At 59.6% G+C, this 15,636-nt stretch overlaps 2 protein-coding genes across 5 annotated transcripts; one reads left to right on the top strand and one right to left on the bottom strand.

Annotated features, from left to right (window-relative positions):
• Positions 1-343: 343 nt before the first annotated feature.
• On the top strand, positions 344-2,392 carry SMPD5 (sphingomyelin phosphodiesterase 5). The gene is given in 9 exon segments (XM_023508360.1): positions 344-957; positions 959-1,016; positions 1,019-1,450; positions 1,481-1,677; positions 1,679-1,724; positions 1,779-1,868; positions 1,969-1,988; positions 2,087-2,212; positions 2,287-2,392. Coding segments are annotated over 9 exon segments (1,479 nt in total). The 5' UTR covers positions 344-540; the 3' UTR covers positions 2,380-2,392.
• Positions 2,393-2,443: 51 nt separating this feature from the next.
• Positions 2,444-12,649, bottom strand: OPLAH (5-oxoprolinase, ATP-hydrolysing). 4 transcript variants are annotated; one of them, XM_023508392.1, is made up of 27 exons: positions 12,458-12,649; positions 12,075-12,372; positions 11,807-11,998; positions 11,258-11,357; positions 11,050-11,173; positions 10,768-10,963; positions 10,523-10,688; positions 10,304-10,442; positions 10,155-10,222; positions 9,753-10,018; positions 9,535-9,647; positions 8,269-8,439; positions 7,908-8,045; positions 7,684-7,822; positions 7,432-7,544; positions 7,109-7,260; positions 6,301-6,461; positions 6,127-6,228; positions 5,870-6,044; positions 4,357-4,541; positions 4,116-4,262; positions 3,894-4,028; positions 3,571-3,720; positions 3,322-3,479; positions 3,085-3,245; positions 2,863-2,960; positions 2,444-2,644 (listed from the first exon to the last, which is right to left on the bottom strand). In XM_023508392.1, exons 2-27 carry the CDS (start codon positions 12,243-12,245, stop codon positions 2,498-2,500), a joined length of 3,867 nt encoding a protein of 1,288 aa, XP_023364160.1. In that variant the 5' UTR covers positions 12,246-12,372; positions 12,458-12,649; the 3' UTR covers positions 2,444-2,497. The 4 variants fall into 4 exon arrangements, with proteins under 4 accessions (XP_023364160.1, XP_023364162.1, XP_003802356.1 ...); XM_023508394.1 differs by having other exon boundaries at positions 12,075-12,298; XM_003802308.3 differs by having other exon boundaries at positions 12,462-12,649.
• Positions 12,650-15,636: the final 2,987 nt, after the last annotated feature.

Below are 15,636 nucleotides of genomic sequence, written 5' to 3'. Positions count from 1 at the left end.
CTTTGCTGGGCGCTGGGCGGAAGGTTGGGTAGGCGGCTTCTAGTCTGTCTTCCCTCTGGTGTCAGGTCTTTGAACTCAGGCGCGGGACACGTGAGAGGCGGGGTAGACCTGGCAGTACCAGCAGCCCGAGAGGCCGGCACATTCATGTGGACTTAGGGGGTGGGGTGGGGGGGGTCCGGATGAAGCACACACGTTCTCCCCTCGCCAGCGCTTCGCCAGCCTCTACTCCAGAAGGGTCACCACTACTTGGCGCTGGCTGCACCCTGAGGTTCCCCCTGCCGCCCTCTGGGTGGGTAGGGCGGGGCTCGGAGAATCTGGGCGGAGCTAAGAGGTCAAGGTCCCTTTTGCTTTTAATTTTTTTCTTCCCAAGGGGCGCGGAAATCCAGAGCCAGTAAGGAGAGCGCAGCTTTCCAAAGCGCCCCTCTATGCCTACGCCTGACATCCCAGGCTCGCTAGGAACAGCGCCTTACTCACCCTGCGCACAGACTGTGCCACCAGGCCTCGACTCGAGTAGCCCGCCGCCAAAAAGCCGCGTGCACCATGCAGTCCCCGACCGCCTGGCTACCCGCGCTCAACGCCTTGCGGCCCTCCCTGTTCTGGCACCCCTTGCTACACCCTCCATGTCCTGGCCCTCAGCCCCCTCTGGCTGCGCTTCGCTGCTGTGCGCCCAGGGCGCGCCCGGGCCAGCCCGAGGTGGCTGAGAGCGGTGGCCCGACGGCGGCGGCGCTGCTGCTGCTTGTCGGCCTGCTCCTGGCGCTGCCTGGCCTGCTGCACTGGTTGCTGCTGCAGGCTTGGCATCGTCCCTTCTGCTACCACCGGCCCGCTCCACTGTGCTGGGTGCCGCCTGCGCCCCGGCGCTCGCCAGCCGAGCCGGTGCGTTGTTGCTTGGTCTTCCTCTCGGCCAACCTGTGCTTGCTCCCTCATGGGCTGGCAAGCTTCAACAACCTATCGCACAAGACAGCGGCGGGCCGAGGCCATTGGTGCCGCGCTGCTGGTCCGCCTCCGGCCCTCGCTGTACGACTGGTGGCCGCACTGCCCGCGGGTCTGGACTTCGTGTCCCTGCAAGAAGTGTTCGATCTGCGCGCGGTCGTCGCTTGGTGGACCGCCTGGCGCCGAATCAGCCCGGTGCTGTACGACTTCGGCACGCTCAGCTTGCAGCCCGGGCTGCACCTCAAGCTGCTGGGCAGCGGGCTGCTGCGGGCCATCTTCTATTGCTTCCCCAACACACGTCGCGAGGACGCGCTGACCTGTAAAGGCCTGCTGTCCGCACAGGTACCGACCGACCTGCCAGCCACGGTCCACCTTGGTTGGGGAGGAGCCGGGGCGTCTGTAGTATTGCAGGCACAGCTGGACAACCTGGACCGGTGCTGCATGGTGGGATTCCTGCACGCACCGCCTAGGGAGCCCTTCTGTTCCTACCTCTACCTGCACCTCTGTGCCCCACCTCCCACCATTTGCTCACTCCGCTAAGCACCAGAATTCCAGAGAAGTGACAGAGTGGGTTCACAGATCTGGAGAGGGGAGGTGTACAGGATGGGATCCGCACCCTGGACGAAGCATACCCACACCCCTTCCTTCCGAAGAGCACCCGCCCTTGCCCTGAGAGCAGCTGTCACTGTTGTTGACTGGGCCCAGCAGTTTGAGGCCGAGAGCCGCCAGAATGACGAGGTCGTTGCCCCTCAGTGTGCTTCTCAGCGGCCTGAACTTCCACAACCGCTCGAAATGTGAGGGGAGGCTAGGGCGAGCAGGCCGGGAGGTGCGCCCCTCTCCCGCTGCAGATCACTCCCAGAAGCAGCAGCACAAGCTCTTCAGCTGCTTCCCGGACCCCTGCCGGCTGGGCACCCGCCAGTAGCAGCCTTGGGCCATGGGTACTGCGCCTGGGGTTGGGGGTGCGGAGGGGAGATTGGACGTGGGGAAGGCCGGTCGCTGAAGCTCTCGCCTATAGGGCCCTCCCCCGGCCTCCCACAGGGACCCGAGATGCTGTGGAGGTGAGAGGAGACCTGGGACCCAATGACCTTCCACCCTAAGCCCAAAGGGGTGCCCTGGCCTTGGTGACACCGCCCTTCCGCCAGGGCCCTGGGGACAGGATAAGGGGTGACACCTATACCTGGCAGCTCCTCCCTACGGAAGGAGCCGCACAAAACCCTGGCGGCCCGGCGCTTGGACTATATACATCACATACGGGAGAGTCCTGGGCCGGCTGAGTCCACCAGTAAGTGCCAGAGGTCAGGGCAGAGCCTGCGGGCGCTGGGACGACCCTCCCCCCAACCTGACTCCCATTCTCAGTAAGTGGAACGGGTGACGTTCAACACCGCCCTGGCAGGGCTCACGGACCACCTGGCCATAGGCCCACAGCTCCGCGTCTCCATGCCCTCATAGCCCCGGCAGCGCAGAGGCGATAGCGCGCATCCAACGGGACAGCACGACACAGCACGAACATGACCCTTAGCGACGCCCTCAGGCCGGGCAGCTTCAGGAATCTTTATTGCGCAGACCCTCACACAGCCTCCTGGGCCCGGCGGTACTCATAGAGGCTGCCGCGCTCGAGGAAGGCTGGAGGCTGCGGGGGCGACCCTGGCGGTGGGGCGGGGTCATCCGGGTCCCCATAGCCTCCGCCCCCCGGCGTGTGGAGGCAGAACACATCCTGAGGGGCAGAGCGCAAGATCAACACAAGCGTGTCCCTGGCTGCAGCGTCCTCTCCTAGTGGAGCAGGGTCAACCACCCACCCCCACCACCGGCCTAGGGTGCGCCCCTTCGGGAGTCAAACTAAACTCCGTCTCCAGTTACTTTTACAACTCTGCCACCCTCAGTGAGGTGGGCCTAACGAGGGGAAGTGGGAACAGAACAAGCCGCAACCCTTACCCCGGGGTACACGGTCACCGATGTCTTCCCGCCCAGATTCACCGTCCGCCCGTCCTTACGGATCAGCAGGTTTAGACCACGGGCACCAGGCTCGCCCCCTGCGGGGAGAGGCCAGATACGAGGTGTCCAGAAAAGCCAAGAAGAGAGATAAAGTGGGCAGAGCAAGAGGTAAGGTCGGCCAGGCGAGAGCGGGGACGGATCGGGCGAAGGGGGAGTGCCCACCATGGAGGCCATAGGGCTGGAAGGCCCGGCGCTCGGTCAGCACTGACAGTAGAGCCTCCTCCCGGAAGAGCAGCTCGCGGATCACGCCGTCGCCCCCGCGGAAGCGGCCTCGGCCCCCAGAGCCCAGCCTCAGCTCGAAGCGGCGCAGGATGACCGGGTACCTGCGCCAGACGCAAGCTTAACGCAGCCCCAGCCTGGGCTCCCACCCTGGCCGGCTCCCCAGGGCTGGGAGCTCACCGGCTTTCCAGGACCTCGGGGTCGGTGATGCGTGTGTTGGTCATGTGGCTGTGCACGCCGCTGCGCCCATGCCATCTGGGGCCGGCGCCCGCACCGCCCGCAACCGTTTCATAGTAGCCCATGTGGGCGTTGCCCAGGGTCACGTTGTTCATGCAGCCCTGTCAGGGTCAAGGAGCGACTGCGCTAGACTGGAGTGGGGCCTGTGCACCCAGCAGCCCCCAGAGCTGCGCTCACCCTGCCCCACCATACCTGGGAGGCAGCACAGGCCCCAAAGGCTCGCAGGATCACGTCTACCACGCGCTGGGACGTGAGCACGTTGCCGCCCACCACAGCTGCCTCCGGGGACGGGTCCAGGATGGAACCTCTGGGAATCACAACGCGAACTGGCGCCAGGCAGCCCTGTGTGTGGACAGGCAGCAATCAGGGATGACTGGGGGTGGGCCCCACTGTCAAACTGAGGGAGAATTCCCCCTACACCCCACAGATCAGTTTGGGCTGACCTTGCCCTCAGGCACGCTCAGGGTGACTGTGCACTTTGTGGGGAACTCCCTCACCCACACAACTCTGCAAACCTGATTGAGCGGGATGTCCCGGCCTACTAGACAGCGCAGGCAGTAGATAAGGGCTGACAGCGTTATGGCCCTGGGTGCATTCAGGTTGCCAAACACTTCTGGCCCCGTGGTACTGAAGTCAAACACTGCACTGCCCTGTACATCCGAAGGGAGAACAGACATCAGCAGGTGGGCAGCCTCACTCCTGAGGCAGGAGTGGGTGCCCTCTGCAGGCAGCCTGACCTGACACGGATTGATCTGCACCCGAAGGTGGATGGGGGAGCCGTCATCCATGTGGTCTTCTGCGCAGACCTCGAGGGGCAGACCCTGGGCCTGCCGGGAGGCTGCAAAGGCCCTCAGCATGTCTCTCACTGCCAACTCAGCATTTGCCTGGCAGGGAGGAGGTTCAGCAGCAGCTGTGCCACCTTCAGGGTGACCACGCTGCCCAGAGGCAACTGCCCTATGCTCCTGCCCCCTGGCCCACCTGAATATGGCCCATGTAAGCCTGCACCACGTCCAGACCATACTGCCCGATGAGCTCCCCCACCAACTGGATGCCCTTCTGGTTGGCTGCCACCTGGGCACGGAGGTCAGACAGGTTGTCATGCAGATTTCTGGTTCCACTGCAGCTGGGGATCTTGCCTGGAGCCTGGAGGGCCTCAGTCACCGCTGGATGGACAGAGTGACCACTGAGCTCCTCCCCAAGCTTGGAGGCCACCTGGTACCTTATTCCACAATCACTGCACCCCTATTGGGCACTGGGGGCTCCTATGTTGGCCCTTCACTCCCCTCCTGACTCCTGCAGTACCCTGAAGACCCTAGCCTCCACCCTTCTCCCTCCCACAGCCCAGCACCCTAGGGTACCCTAGGCTTGGGCAGGCAGCTTTGCCAATGACCTCACTGGAGCAGGGGCAGCTTTGTACCTCAGCAAGCTCTCCTCCCTCCTTCATCCCTCTCACCTTCTCTGCCCACTCCCCTGACACTCCCCACCAGCCTGCCCTTGGGCCTGCCAGTTGCCCCCGTCAAGTGCCTCAAAGAATAAATATCAAGGTGCATCTGGTGTCCAAGACCCCTACCCAAGTTTCCTGGATCTGAATGAGGTCTCCAGCCCCTGACAAGCAGTGAGGCCTGGCTGAGACCACTCCTCACCTGAGAAAAGCCCCTCGCCTGGAGTCTGGGTGAGGATCCTCTCTGAGGCACCTTCGTCCGGCCTCTGCCATGTGTCTGCACATCCCACCCCAAGCCTCACCCCTGCCCCACTTCACCCTGACCAAACAAGCAGTCAGGCCTGGATGTCCTACTTGTGTCCCCCAATAGGCAGCCTGTGACTCTGTTACCATGACTCTGGCCTCAGCTCCCTCTGGATGCCTCCCTGGGCTCTTTGTCCTACCTGGCCCCTTATCCCTTTCTTATATCCCATCAAAACATCTGTCCCCACCTCCACAATAGCTCACTGCTCTCTGCCCACCTCAAGGCTAAGCATCACCAGGACCATTGCCACTGCTCCCACCCTACTTCCCCCACCAACTTGCAGGACCACTTGGACCCTTGTCTTCTCTTACATCTAGGTGTACTGGCAGACCAGCATAGGCCCAGCTGAAAGCTCTACACAGCTGCCCCACTGCCTGATGACTCAGACCCAAGCCCAGAAAACTCTCCAAGACCCAGCCCCTGACCTTAGCCCCACTGCTTCTCTGAAGCCCCCCACCCAGAGTGGACCACACACACCACTAGCAGCTGCCTAGCTTGAAGCAGTTCCTCCCCTTCCAGCACCCAGATCCTGGTGTCCTGGCGAACTCCTCACCCTCAAAACTATCTCCCAGGAAGCCTTCTTGGGCCCAGACAGAATATCTCTCAGCTTCTGTGCCCATCTGCCCCAACCCTTAGGGTCACCACCTGTCTTCACCCCCAGGCCCAGCCTCTCTTGGTTACTGGCAGTAGCGACATGTCCCAGCCTACTGAATGCTACTCCAGACCCATTCTCTACTCCCACTCACCCTCTTCCTGGAAGACACCTCCTTGGACAAGTTTGAAGGACAGAAAGACAGCACCCTCCTGCTGCAGTGTAGTGGAGTGGGGGGGCATGGAACCTGGGGTGATGCCCCCAATGTCTGCGTGGTGCCCTCGGCTGGCCACATAGAACACAGGCTGCATCTGACCCGGCCAAAACACCTGGGAGCAGGGAGGTACAGAGATATAGTCAGCTGTATCAGCTTCCCTGCCCCACTGAGAGTTGCCAGGCAATACCCCTCACCGGTGTGATGACAGTCAGGTCTGGAAGATGGCTGCCCCCAGCGCTGGGGTGGTTACTCAGCAACACATCACCAGGGTGTAAGTCAGCCCCCAAGTGCTGGATCTGAAACCAGGACACAGTAGAGTGAGGAAGGGGAGTGAGGCCCAGGTGGCCCAAGGGAGGGACCCACCATACCTGGAACTGCACAGTCTCCTGCATGGCACCCAGGTGCACAGGGATGTGGGGGGCATTGGAGACCAGCCCCCCATCAGGCCCAAAGAGGGCACACGAGAAGTCCAGGCGCTCCTTGATGTTGGTAGAGATGGCCGTGCGCTGCAGGATTCGGCCCATCTGCTCTGGGGACACATAGTGACCAGGCACACGAGGGTACCACCCACCCACAGCACTGCCCCCGGACAGGGAGGAATAGGACCCACCAGGGCAAAAGCCCCCAAGGCTCAAATCCAGGAGGTAGCTTTTTCTGTGCCCTGGGAAGACCAGGTGGTGGTATGTCCACCTGGGCACAATGTCCTGGCCTGTGTGGAGTGTACCATCTTCTTCCCAGTCCTGCTTGGAGGTAACAGCAAGAAGCTGGAACCTTCCTCGACCCCCTGCTCTGCCTGGCACAGCAAGAACCTGGTTCCTGGGCATGGACCCCTGGGCTCCCAGCAAGCCCCTGCTTGATCATCCACAGAGGGCATCCCTCTGTGTCCTGTCCCCAGGTAGGGAAGCAATTCCCAGAGCACACGGCTATAGGCAAGAGGAGGCAAGTGCCTGCCCTGCCTAAGACCTGCTCTAGCATGCAGCAAGCCATGCCATCCTAGGGCCAGAGCCACACTGCCCACCACAACCCAAGTGGGGATCTCTGGTCATCCCTACCAGCCACCCCACATGACAAGGCCTACACTGCCAGGAACACCATGAGTGCCTATCTCTGCTCACTCTGCAGAACCCCCATGCTCTACCTAAAAGGGCTGCAGGGAGAATGGCAGCGGCCACTTACCAGCAATGCTCATGAAGCGATGTGAGAAGATAGACAGCTGGATGGGGTCAACCCGAGTGCCCACTGCATTGGAGGCTTCAGCCCCCACAGAGATGCGGATGTCCCCCATTTTGGTCACCTCTGCTTGGCAACCTGGCTCCACCAGGATGGTACTGAGGGCAGGGAGCACAGAGGGGCTGCAAGGTGCCAGACCAGATGCACCCAACAAGGGACACCACAGCCCCAAGCCCGTGAGGGGACATGGACTCCCTCAGGCCAGAGAAGCCCCAGCCAGGGGCCCCAGGGCGTGCTCACAGCCTCCACCCTGGCTGGCTTTAGCCTACCTGTTGCTGTCAATGATGAGGCAGGGCCCCTGGAGCTTGTGCCCATAGCCTAGCTCTCCTAAAAGGTACACAGGGGTCTCCTGGTAGCCTCCCTCAAAGTAGCACTGGGTCATCTGTGAAGAGTGTAGGGTAAGTAGGGCCCCTTGGTCTAGCACCCTCCTTAAGGCCTCTGAACAGGGCATGGCCTCTCCCACCTACACCTGACCCTATGTCCCATGGCTGTGGGAGGGCTGACACAGCAGGAACACCAACCTTGTCTACCCGGGGAGGCCCGGTCTGGGCTTTAGGGGTATCTTCGACGTGAAGCCTGCTGTGACCGGTGCCTCTCACCCTCACGTCATCCACCACCACTGGCCGCTCAGGAATGATGAAGCCAAACTCCCTCATGTACCTGCCATCCCCCCCACCCAAGAGAACCATCAAGGCAAGGCAGCCTGAAAACCCACCAGGACTCCTGAGATAAGGAGCTCACATACCTCTCCACGAAGCTTGCCCCAAAGTCACCGGCCCGCGGTGAGCAGGCAGAAGCCGGGTGCTGGTTAGCAGACACCATCAGGGCACAGTCAGTGCCTTGGTAGCGCAGGTGCAAGAACCTCTCTGTGCTGATCTGGCACCTGGGCAGGCAGGGAATGGGCCACTTACACTCAGCCTGCTCCCACGCTGAGCACCCTACAACCATGGTTTTCAACCTTCCTTAAGGCCGCAGTGTATTTTCATTGTTACAAAGGGGTTGCGACCCACAGGTTGAGAACCACTGCCCTATAGGAGCTCCTGTCCTGCCTTCTCCAGCACTTGGGAGTCCAGAAGTCCTTCCTGATCATTGCCCTGAGAACCCACCTGGGGAAGCCCTGGGCCCGTAAGGCATCCACGCATTGCTCCTCCAGGCAGCTCAGCCTTTGGTCCAGCTGCACAAAGTTCTCAGGTACATAGGGAAGTGCACAGGGCTCCTGCGCCTCGTGTACCACGTCTGCCAGGGCCAGCCCCAGTGCTGACAGCAACCCGCTGTGCCTGTAGAGACAGGGATGTGACAATGGGGGTATTGCCATAAGGGTCTCATGGAAAAGCGACGTCGCGAAGAATAAGCACACTTACTGAAATTGTGTTTTAAATAAAGGTGACCATCTGCTCGCTTAGGCAAAATGTCGAGTTTCTTTATTTGCAGTTGGTTTATATAGGGAATTTTGTACATGTGCACAATACAGCAATGACCCCATTGATCCATTTAAACATCATGTGACTACCTCATGATTAGCTTCCGATAATCCACTCAACATACACCTTTTGACATAACCCTTTCAACATAACCCAATTTAACATAACTTAATGGAGAACATGTTGTTAGCCATTACTTCTTTGTTCTTATCTGATGATGCCTGAGGCTAGGGAGGACAAGGTAGATTGAATACCTGCCCTTGCTGGCCTTGCCCTTTGGAGGCTGTTACTTCGAATCCTTAAGCGAAGCATAGAGAAACTTCTTGGGCATACAGAAATTTGTGTGCAAACCTCCATTCTCATGTGGCCTTTAAGTCAGGGGGTTTTTGCTGGAACCTTTTATAACGAATTTTGAGGCCAGACTTCTCAAAAGCCTTTCATGAGCCCAGGTTTCATCTGTGCCATTAGATACCTGTATGCATTGGGTAAATTCCTCTTCTCTTGAGGTCCCCTAGCACATTTCCATTCCTGGACCCATCAGCAAGTGACCTTTGTCACACACCACAGATCAGGAAAGGTTACTCCATTCCCAGACCCATCAGCAAGCGACCTTCGTCACCACAGATCAGGAAATGTTACTTATGGGTAACTGGCCAGTTTTCCAAAGGGCTTTATCATTGGCCTTATAAAGTCAGCCTTAATCCTTTAACACAGTCTGGAAATGCTATTCCAGCCAAAGCCTTGGTCATGTTAGACTCACAACCAACCTGGCCACATGGGATTCTGCCTCAGTTTCTTACAAGTATGCCTGCACAAAGTCTTTTCATTGCTCTCTCTCAAATGCCTTTTTTGGCCAGAGGCATATAGGCATTTCACCTATATTGGGTACCTCCCAAAGCTGGTTTCCTGGCCCAGAGCACATGAACACCAGTATGCCATGCCCAGACCCACCTGTGGATGTGCACTGTGTCCATGCCCAGGGCCCGAGCAATGGCACAAGCATGCTGCCCACCAGCTCCCCCGAAGCATGCCAACACATGGGCTGAGGGGTCATGGCCTCGTGCCTGGGGAACCAAAAGGGGTCAGTGACCTCTCCTACCCTCCCTCCCACCCCATACCCTTCTTGGGGGCAGGGAGCAGGGCTGGAAGATGAGCAGAGGTGGGCATACCTGAGTGAGTGCACGGATGGGCCGGCACATGGCCTCATTGGCCACACGCACAAACCCCATGGCCACCTCCTCCAGGCTCAGCGGGGAGGCCGGGCAGGGCCCAGTGGTCAGGAAGCTGTTGACCTCAGTGGCCACAGCCTCCAGGGCCTTGCGGGAGGCTTCAGGGGACAGTGGCTGGTCCTCTCCCGGCCCAAAAATGCAGGGGAAGGAGGCAGGCAGCAGGCGACCCAGGACCAGATTAGCATCTGTCACTGTCACAGGGCCCCCTGGGAGGGGGATACCATATGGGAAGTGGGGTTGGAGGCCAGGGGCCAGGAGTGGGCAGCCAGGATGGGGCTGAAGGGAAGGGCTAGGGGCATCAGGAAGAGGGCATAGCCTGGTTGGGCAGGTACTGGCTCTTACCTTTGCGGTAACAAGCAGGACCTGGGTGGGCTCCTGCTGACTCTGGCCCAACCACAAAGAGGCCGGACCTTCGGAAAGGGAGGAATTGGAGGTGGGAAGGGGAGGCGGGGGGTAGTGTCCCAACCAGGAAGGTGGTGGGGGCAACTAACCTGAAGAAAAGGCGGGAGCCTCCCCCAGCTGCCACTGTGTTGATGTCCAGCTGAGGGGCCTGCAGGGTGATGCCAGCTGTGCTGGCCTCAAAGACATGTTCAAATTCCCCAGCATAGCGACTCACATCTGTGGATGTGCCTGAGGGCATGGCATCCTAGGAGTCACCCAGAGACCTGGAAGCCAGGTTTTGCCCAGCCTCTGCCCTACTGCCTTCGTACCTCCCATGTCAAAGCCAATGACAGGTTGACCGCCCTCCAGCTGGTAGGTGGTGGCTGAGTAGCCAACGACACCTCCAGCAGGGCCTGAGAGCACAGCACGGGAGCCGCTGAAAGTGTCCATGGGCACCAGGCCGCCGTCAGAACGCATAAACAGCACCTGCACGTCCTGTGAACCGCCGGCAGATGGCAGTGAGGGGCTGGGTAGGCACAGGGCCGAGCTTGAGCAGGTGGCCCAGGGGCCTCACCTTGAGCTGGCCCTGGAAGCCTCGTCGGAAGCCCTGCACGTAGCGCTGGATAGTGGGTGTGAGGTAGGCGTCGGCGCAGGCCGTGTGCCCCCGAGGAACGATGCGCACCATGGGCATAGCTTCCGAGGACAGGGACACGTGTGTGAAGCCCAGCTCCCAGGCCAGCGCACCCACCTGCTGCTCATGCTGGGTCCACCTACAATGAGAACCTCATGGTGCTGTGGAGCCAGCCGAGGCCGACTGCCCACCACCCAAGGCACACCACCCAAGGCCCTTGCTCACGTGTATGAGTGCATAAGCGCCACAGCCAGGCTGCGTATGCCTCGAGACAAGAGCCCCTCCAGCTTCCCACGCAGGGCCCCCAGGTCCACTGGCTGCTGCACTTCCAGCAGATCCCCCGTGCGGCCTGCCAGAAAGCTAATCACAGTACAGTCAACGGCCACCAGAATCTGCCCACCCCTGATCCCACACCTGGCCCCCACACCCAAACCTTTGACTGGCGTGCCAGCGCCTGACTCCCCTCGGTAGAGCACCACGCGCTCATCCACCTCCAACACCTCCTCATACAGCACCTCGGGCATGGGCACCGCCTAGGGGGTGGGCAGAGGAGGCTCAGAGGAGGCTCAGGCCTGATGGTCCTCACTAACATTCTGCATGAGTGGGTGGGGACAAGCAAGGGATGTGTCCCAGCAGAGCAGAGAACAGGCCCAGGAGACACAGTCACATGGGCAAGTTAGCTCTCTGCCCCCAGGCAACTAAGTGCGGCCAACTGCCTCCCCCAGTGCCCAGCTTCTTCCTGGAACCCAGCAGTGGAGGGCAGGGCTTCTGCCTCTCCCTCACCTGGAGCAGGGTGGCCTGGGCTTCTACACACCAGGTCCAGGACAGAGCATATTGCCAGACAGAAGCAAAGTATCCTGTGTCCCCTCAAAGGGCTGGGGGGCTGATAAACCCTTCCAACTGCCTGCCCCAAGGGGTCTTGGCACCCCTGGGGAGGTGTGAGCCACACACCCTGGCCCCCTGCTGGCATGGAGGAGCTCACCAGGTCGAAGAGGTCCCCACGGGCCTGGGTGCCAATGTGCAACAGGTCTCGGAAGCCTCGTGTCACCAGCAGCGCTATCCGCTCCCCCCGACGCTCCAATAGCGCATTGGTGGCCACTGTGGTGCCCATGCGGATGCTGGCGATGCGACTGGTGTCCAGGGGCTGGTCCCGGGGCAGTGGCATGCCTCCTTCCTAGGGGCCGGGCAGGCAGTGTGTGGCTTCTAGTCGTGGGGTCCCTCCCCACACCACCCACTCTGCCGCAGCTCACCTGCTCCAGGATGCGACGGATGCCCTCAGTAGGCGCGTCTGCATAGTTGGCAGGGTCCTCTGACAGCAGTTTCAAGACACGCACGTGTCCACCCGGGCACTGAGCAAAGACGTCTGTAAAGGTGCCTCCGCGGTCGATGGCAAAGTGGAAGCGTCCCTCCGGGTTACCCATGATGAGGGGGCCAGAACCCAGCAGCGGCTCTTCAGTTGGCAGCCCTGGGAGAACTGGACAGAGGCCGGTGTCAGCCTGGGGGCGTGGGCGAGATCAAGGAGGGGGGCTTCCAAGTCCAGCAGGGGTCCTGGCGGAGAGACCGACACAACTCTATAACTCTGGGCAGAGCCGGAGTTGGCAGACCAGTCAGCTGGCTGTCCCCGACCCCTTACCCACTTTTCGGGCGCCTGGGCTGCGGCGGAAACGAGGGACTGGAGCAGGCCCTTCGGAGGCGGAGGAGCAGCTGGGCCTTGGAGCCTGCGGCGATCCTGGTTTCTAGAGCACTAAGAGGGACCAGGTCGGCGTCCGAGTGGGCAGACTACGGAGCCGCACTGGCCCCTTTGCTCGACCTTGGGCCGGGCCTGGGACAGCCACGGGACCCGGCGCAGCCTGAGCCTCCGCGGGGCGGGGCGCAAGGCCGCGGGTAGGGAGAGAGGGGAGGGACACCGGGGGCGGCGTAGGGAGGGGAGCGGAGGCTGTGGCGGCGTGCGGGTGGAGGGGTGGGTGTGGCGACGCGGGGGTGGAAGAAGGAGGGGAAGAAGGGGCGGACACCGCACAGCGCCTCCCTGGGCGACGGGCTGGGCTCCCGCGCAGCTCGCTGGGTGCCCGCGCAAATCCGGGCCGGCCCTGCCCTGCCGGCGCGCCTCGGGGAGAGGCCTGCGGACCCGCCCAGCACAACTCTACCTGCCCTCGCAGTTGCGTCAGTCCCAGCCCTCCCTGAGCCCAGTGGCCCGCGGCCAGGCTCAAGGGAACCTTGGCGCTGCCGGCTGCGGCCCGGGCTGGCATAGCCTGGGCGCCCTCAAAACCTGCCGCCAGGTGCCCGGGGCTGCAACAGGGCTGCCCTAGCTGGTGTCCTCTGTGCGATCAAGGCCCGAGAGAGACGAAAGGAGAAGTGGTTAGAAGGAACTGGCCCCAGTGCCTAGTCTGCTGGCAGAAGCAAAGAACGCGCACACACTAGATACGGCTGATACAGGGCAACGCCAGGTTCCGGGACATCCGAGCCCACCTCATGCCTTCTGAGGTTTGCTCCGTCCCTTCCAGCTGCCCAGGCTCCCGACCTCCTCCTTGAGCTGAGCCTGTGCTGGCCCTCCCTGGGTCTCTGTCCCCTCCAGCCCTTGTAGGGCCAAGGGCGGAAACTTTAGCTCCCCAGTAGAGAAGGATCCAGCCCAGGAGCCGCAATGGGACCCACTCCCCCAGGGATGGTCTGGGGCTGTGTCCAGATGACTGGCTGTAGAGTGGCCGGTGCCTGCCGTGGTGCTGCCCCCAGACTGCTTGTCCAGGTACCGGGTACTTCCCTCCTACCTTCCTATCCCTATGCCCACGAGGCCCTAGCCCATCACATCACTACCAGGCTGCAGGAGCATTAATCCAGGATCCCCGCGGGCCTCTGCAGCCTCTTGATGGGGCCAGCCCATTCACACCCCCAAGTGAGGGGGTGCTGCCCCACTTCTCACTCCACCCAGAAAGGAGTCCACAGCCCCACTCACTGTGCCACCACCTGCTGCCCGCCTGGCCTATGGCCTGCCTCAAACCCTTTTGCTGCCCACAGGCATCCCTCCAGCCCCCCCACCTCTTTGGCGCCCACTGAAAATACATGTAATAAAAATGAGATGGAGTCATTCAGGCCAGCGTTGAGATGACACAGCTGATCTGGTCAGTTTAGGTCTTAGGTGACTTTCACTCCATCTCCCATTCTTACTGTTTTATAACATTAACCCCCCACCCTAAAGATGCCTATTTCCAGGCTGTGCCTGTGGCTTAGTGGGTAAGGCGCTGGCCCCATATACAGAGGGTTGTAGGTTCAGGCCCAACCCCAGCCAAATTGCAACAAAAAAATAGCCGGGTGTTGTGGTGGGCACCCTGTGGTCCCAGCTACTCAGGAGGCTGAGGCAAGAGAATCGCCTAAGCCCAAAGAGTTGGAGAGTGCTGTGAGCTGTGACACCATAGCACCCTACCAAGGGTTAATAAATGAGACCCTGTCTCAAAAAAAAAAATGCCTATTTCCAGTAGTTTAGATATATTGACTTAAGACATTAACCTTTTTTTTTTTTTTTTTGAGACAGAGCCTCAAACTGTCCCCCTGGGTGGAGTGCTGTGGCATCACAGCTCATAGCAACCTCCAACTCCTGGGCTCAAGCAGGTCTCCTGCCTCCACCTCCCAAGTAGCTGGGACTACAGGCACCCGCCACAACACCAGGCTATTTTTTGGTTGCAGCCATCATTGTTGTTTGGCAGGCCCGGGCTGGATTTGAACCTGCCACCTTAGGTATATGTGGCTGGCACCTTAGCCACTTAAGCCACAGGCGCCAAGCCAAGACATTAACTTTTAAATTAAAATATAGTAGGTCACTGAGTTATACTGATCACTATTTAAAATAAGAGTTAACGTAGCCTTTAAACTTCCATGTATAAAACTGTAACTTTAGAAAAATAGAACAGTTGGCTTAGTGCCTGTAGGACAGTGATTACAGCGCCAGCCACGTGCATGGAGGCTGGCAGGTTCAAGCCCTGCCCAGGACAGCTAACAACGATGACAACTGCAACAAAAAATAGTCAGGCGCTGTGGTGGGTGCCTGTAGTCCTAGCTACTTGGGAGGCTGAGGCAAGAGAATCGTTAAAGCTAAGAGTTTGAGGTTGCTGTGAGCAGTGACGCCACAGCACTATACGGAGGGTGACATAGTGAGACTCTGTCTAAAAAAAAAAGAAAAAATAGCCTCTTAGAGAGGCTAATCTCACTGTTCTCCAGAATCCCAGCCTTCTGACTAATAAAGTTTAGTGGACCTATCCCTATCTCTACATATGGGGTGGCAGTGACAGGCAACTGACAACATTTCGGGGGACCATGAAAGGATCCCGCAGACTGTTCCAGTAAGTGTGCCAGGGAACCCTAGTGGTTCCCTGGACAGGTGGCCTGCAGGTGCTGTACCCAAACACTCCTAACAGCTCTGCCAGGAGATTTCTCCTGGAAGTCTTCATACTCTACTCTCATGCACCCTGCTGTTGCTATCACTAAGGTCTACCTTATTCTGGTCGTAGCTGAGAACTTTAGTTCTTGTCTGTTCTGTGTTTTGTTCTCAAGAAATCTGGTGTTTCTGTATCTAGACTCCATTATGGGAGTTCAGGCTCAATTCCAAATGATAGCCCATTGGGGTGTATTGTGTCTGATTGGTCTCAGTATGAGTCCCCAGCTAAAACTAAAAAGCAATGAAGTTTTACTGTAATTGGCCTGGTTTGTCATCTTGACTCTGGAGAAAAATGGCCTTTGAATGGATTCTTCAATTATTATAATGATGTTACATTGCTTAAAATAACAAGTCTGGTTAAAATACTTAGGTTTGGGCTCGGCGCCTAT

Source organism: Otolemur garnettii, unplaced genomic scaffold, assembly GCF_000181295.1.
Source record: "Otolemur garnettii isolate 467f Iridium unplaced genomic scaffold, OtoGar3 scaffold00245, whole genome shotgun sequence".
Lineage (NCBI taxonomy): Eukaryota > Metazoa > Chordata > Mammalia > Primates > Galagidae > Otolemur > Otolemur garnettii.
Note: the sequence above shows the minus strand (reverse complement) of the source record. Positions and strands in the feature narration are given on the sequence as shown.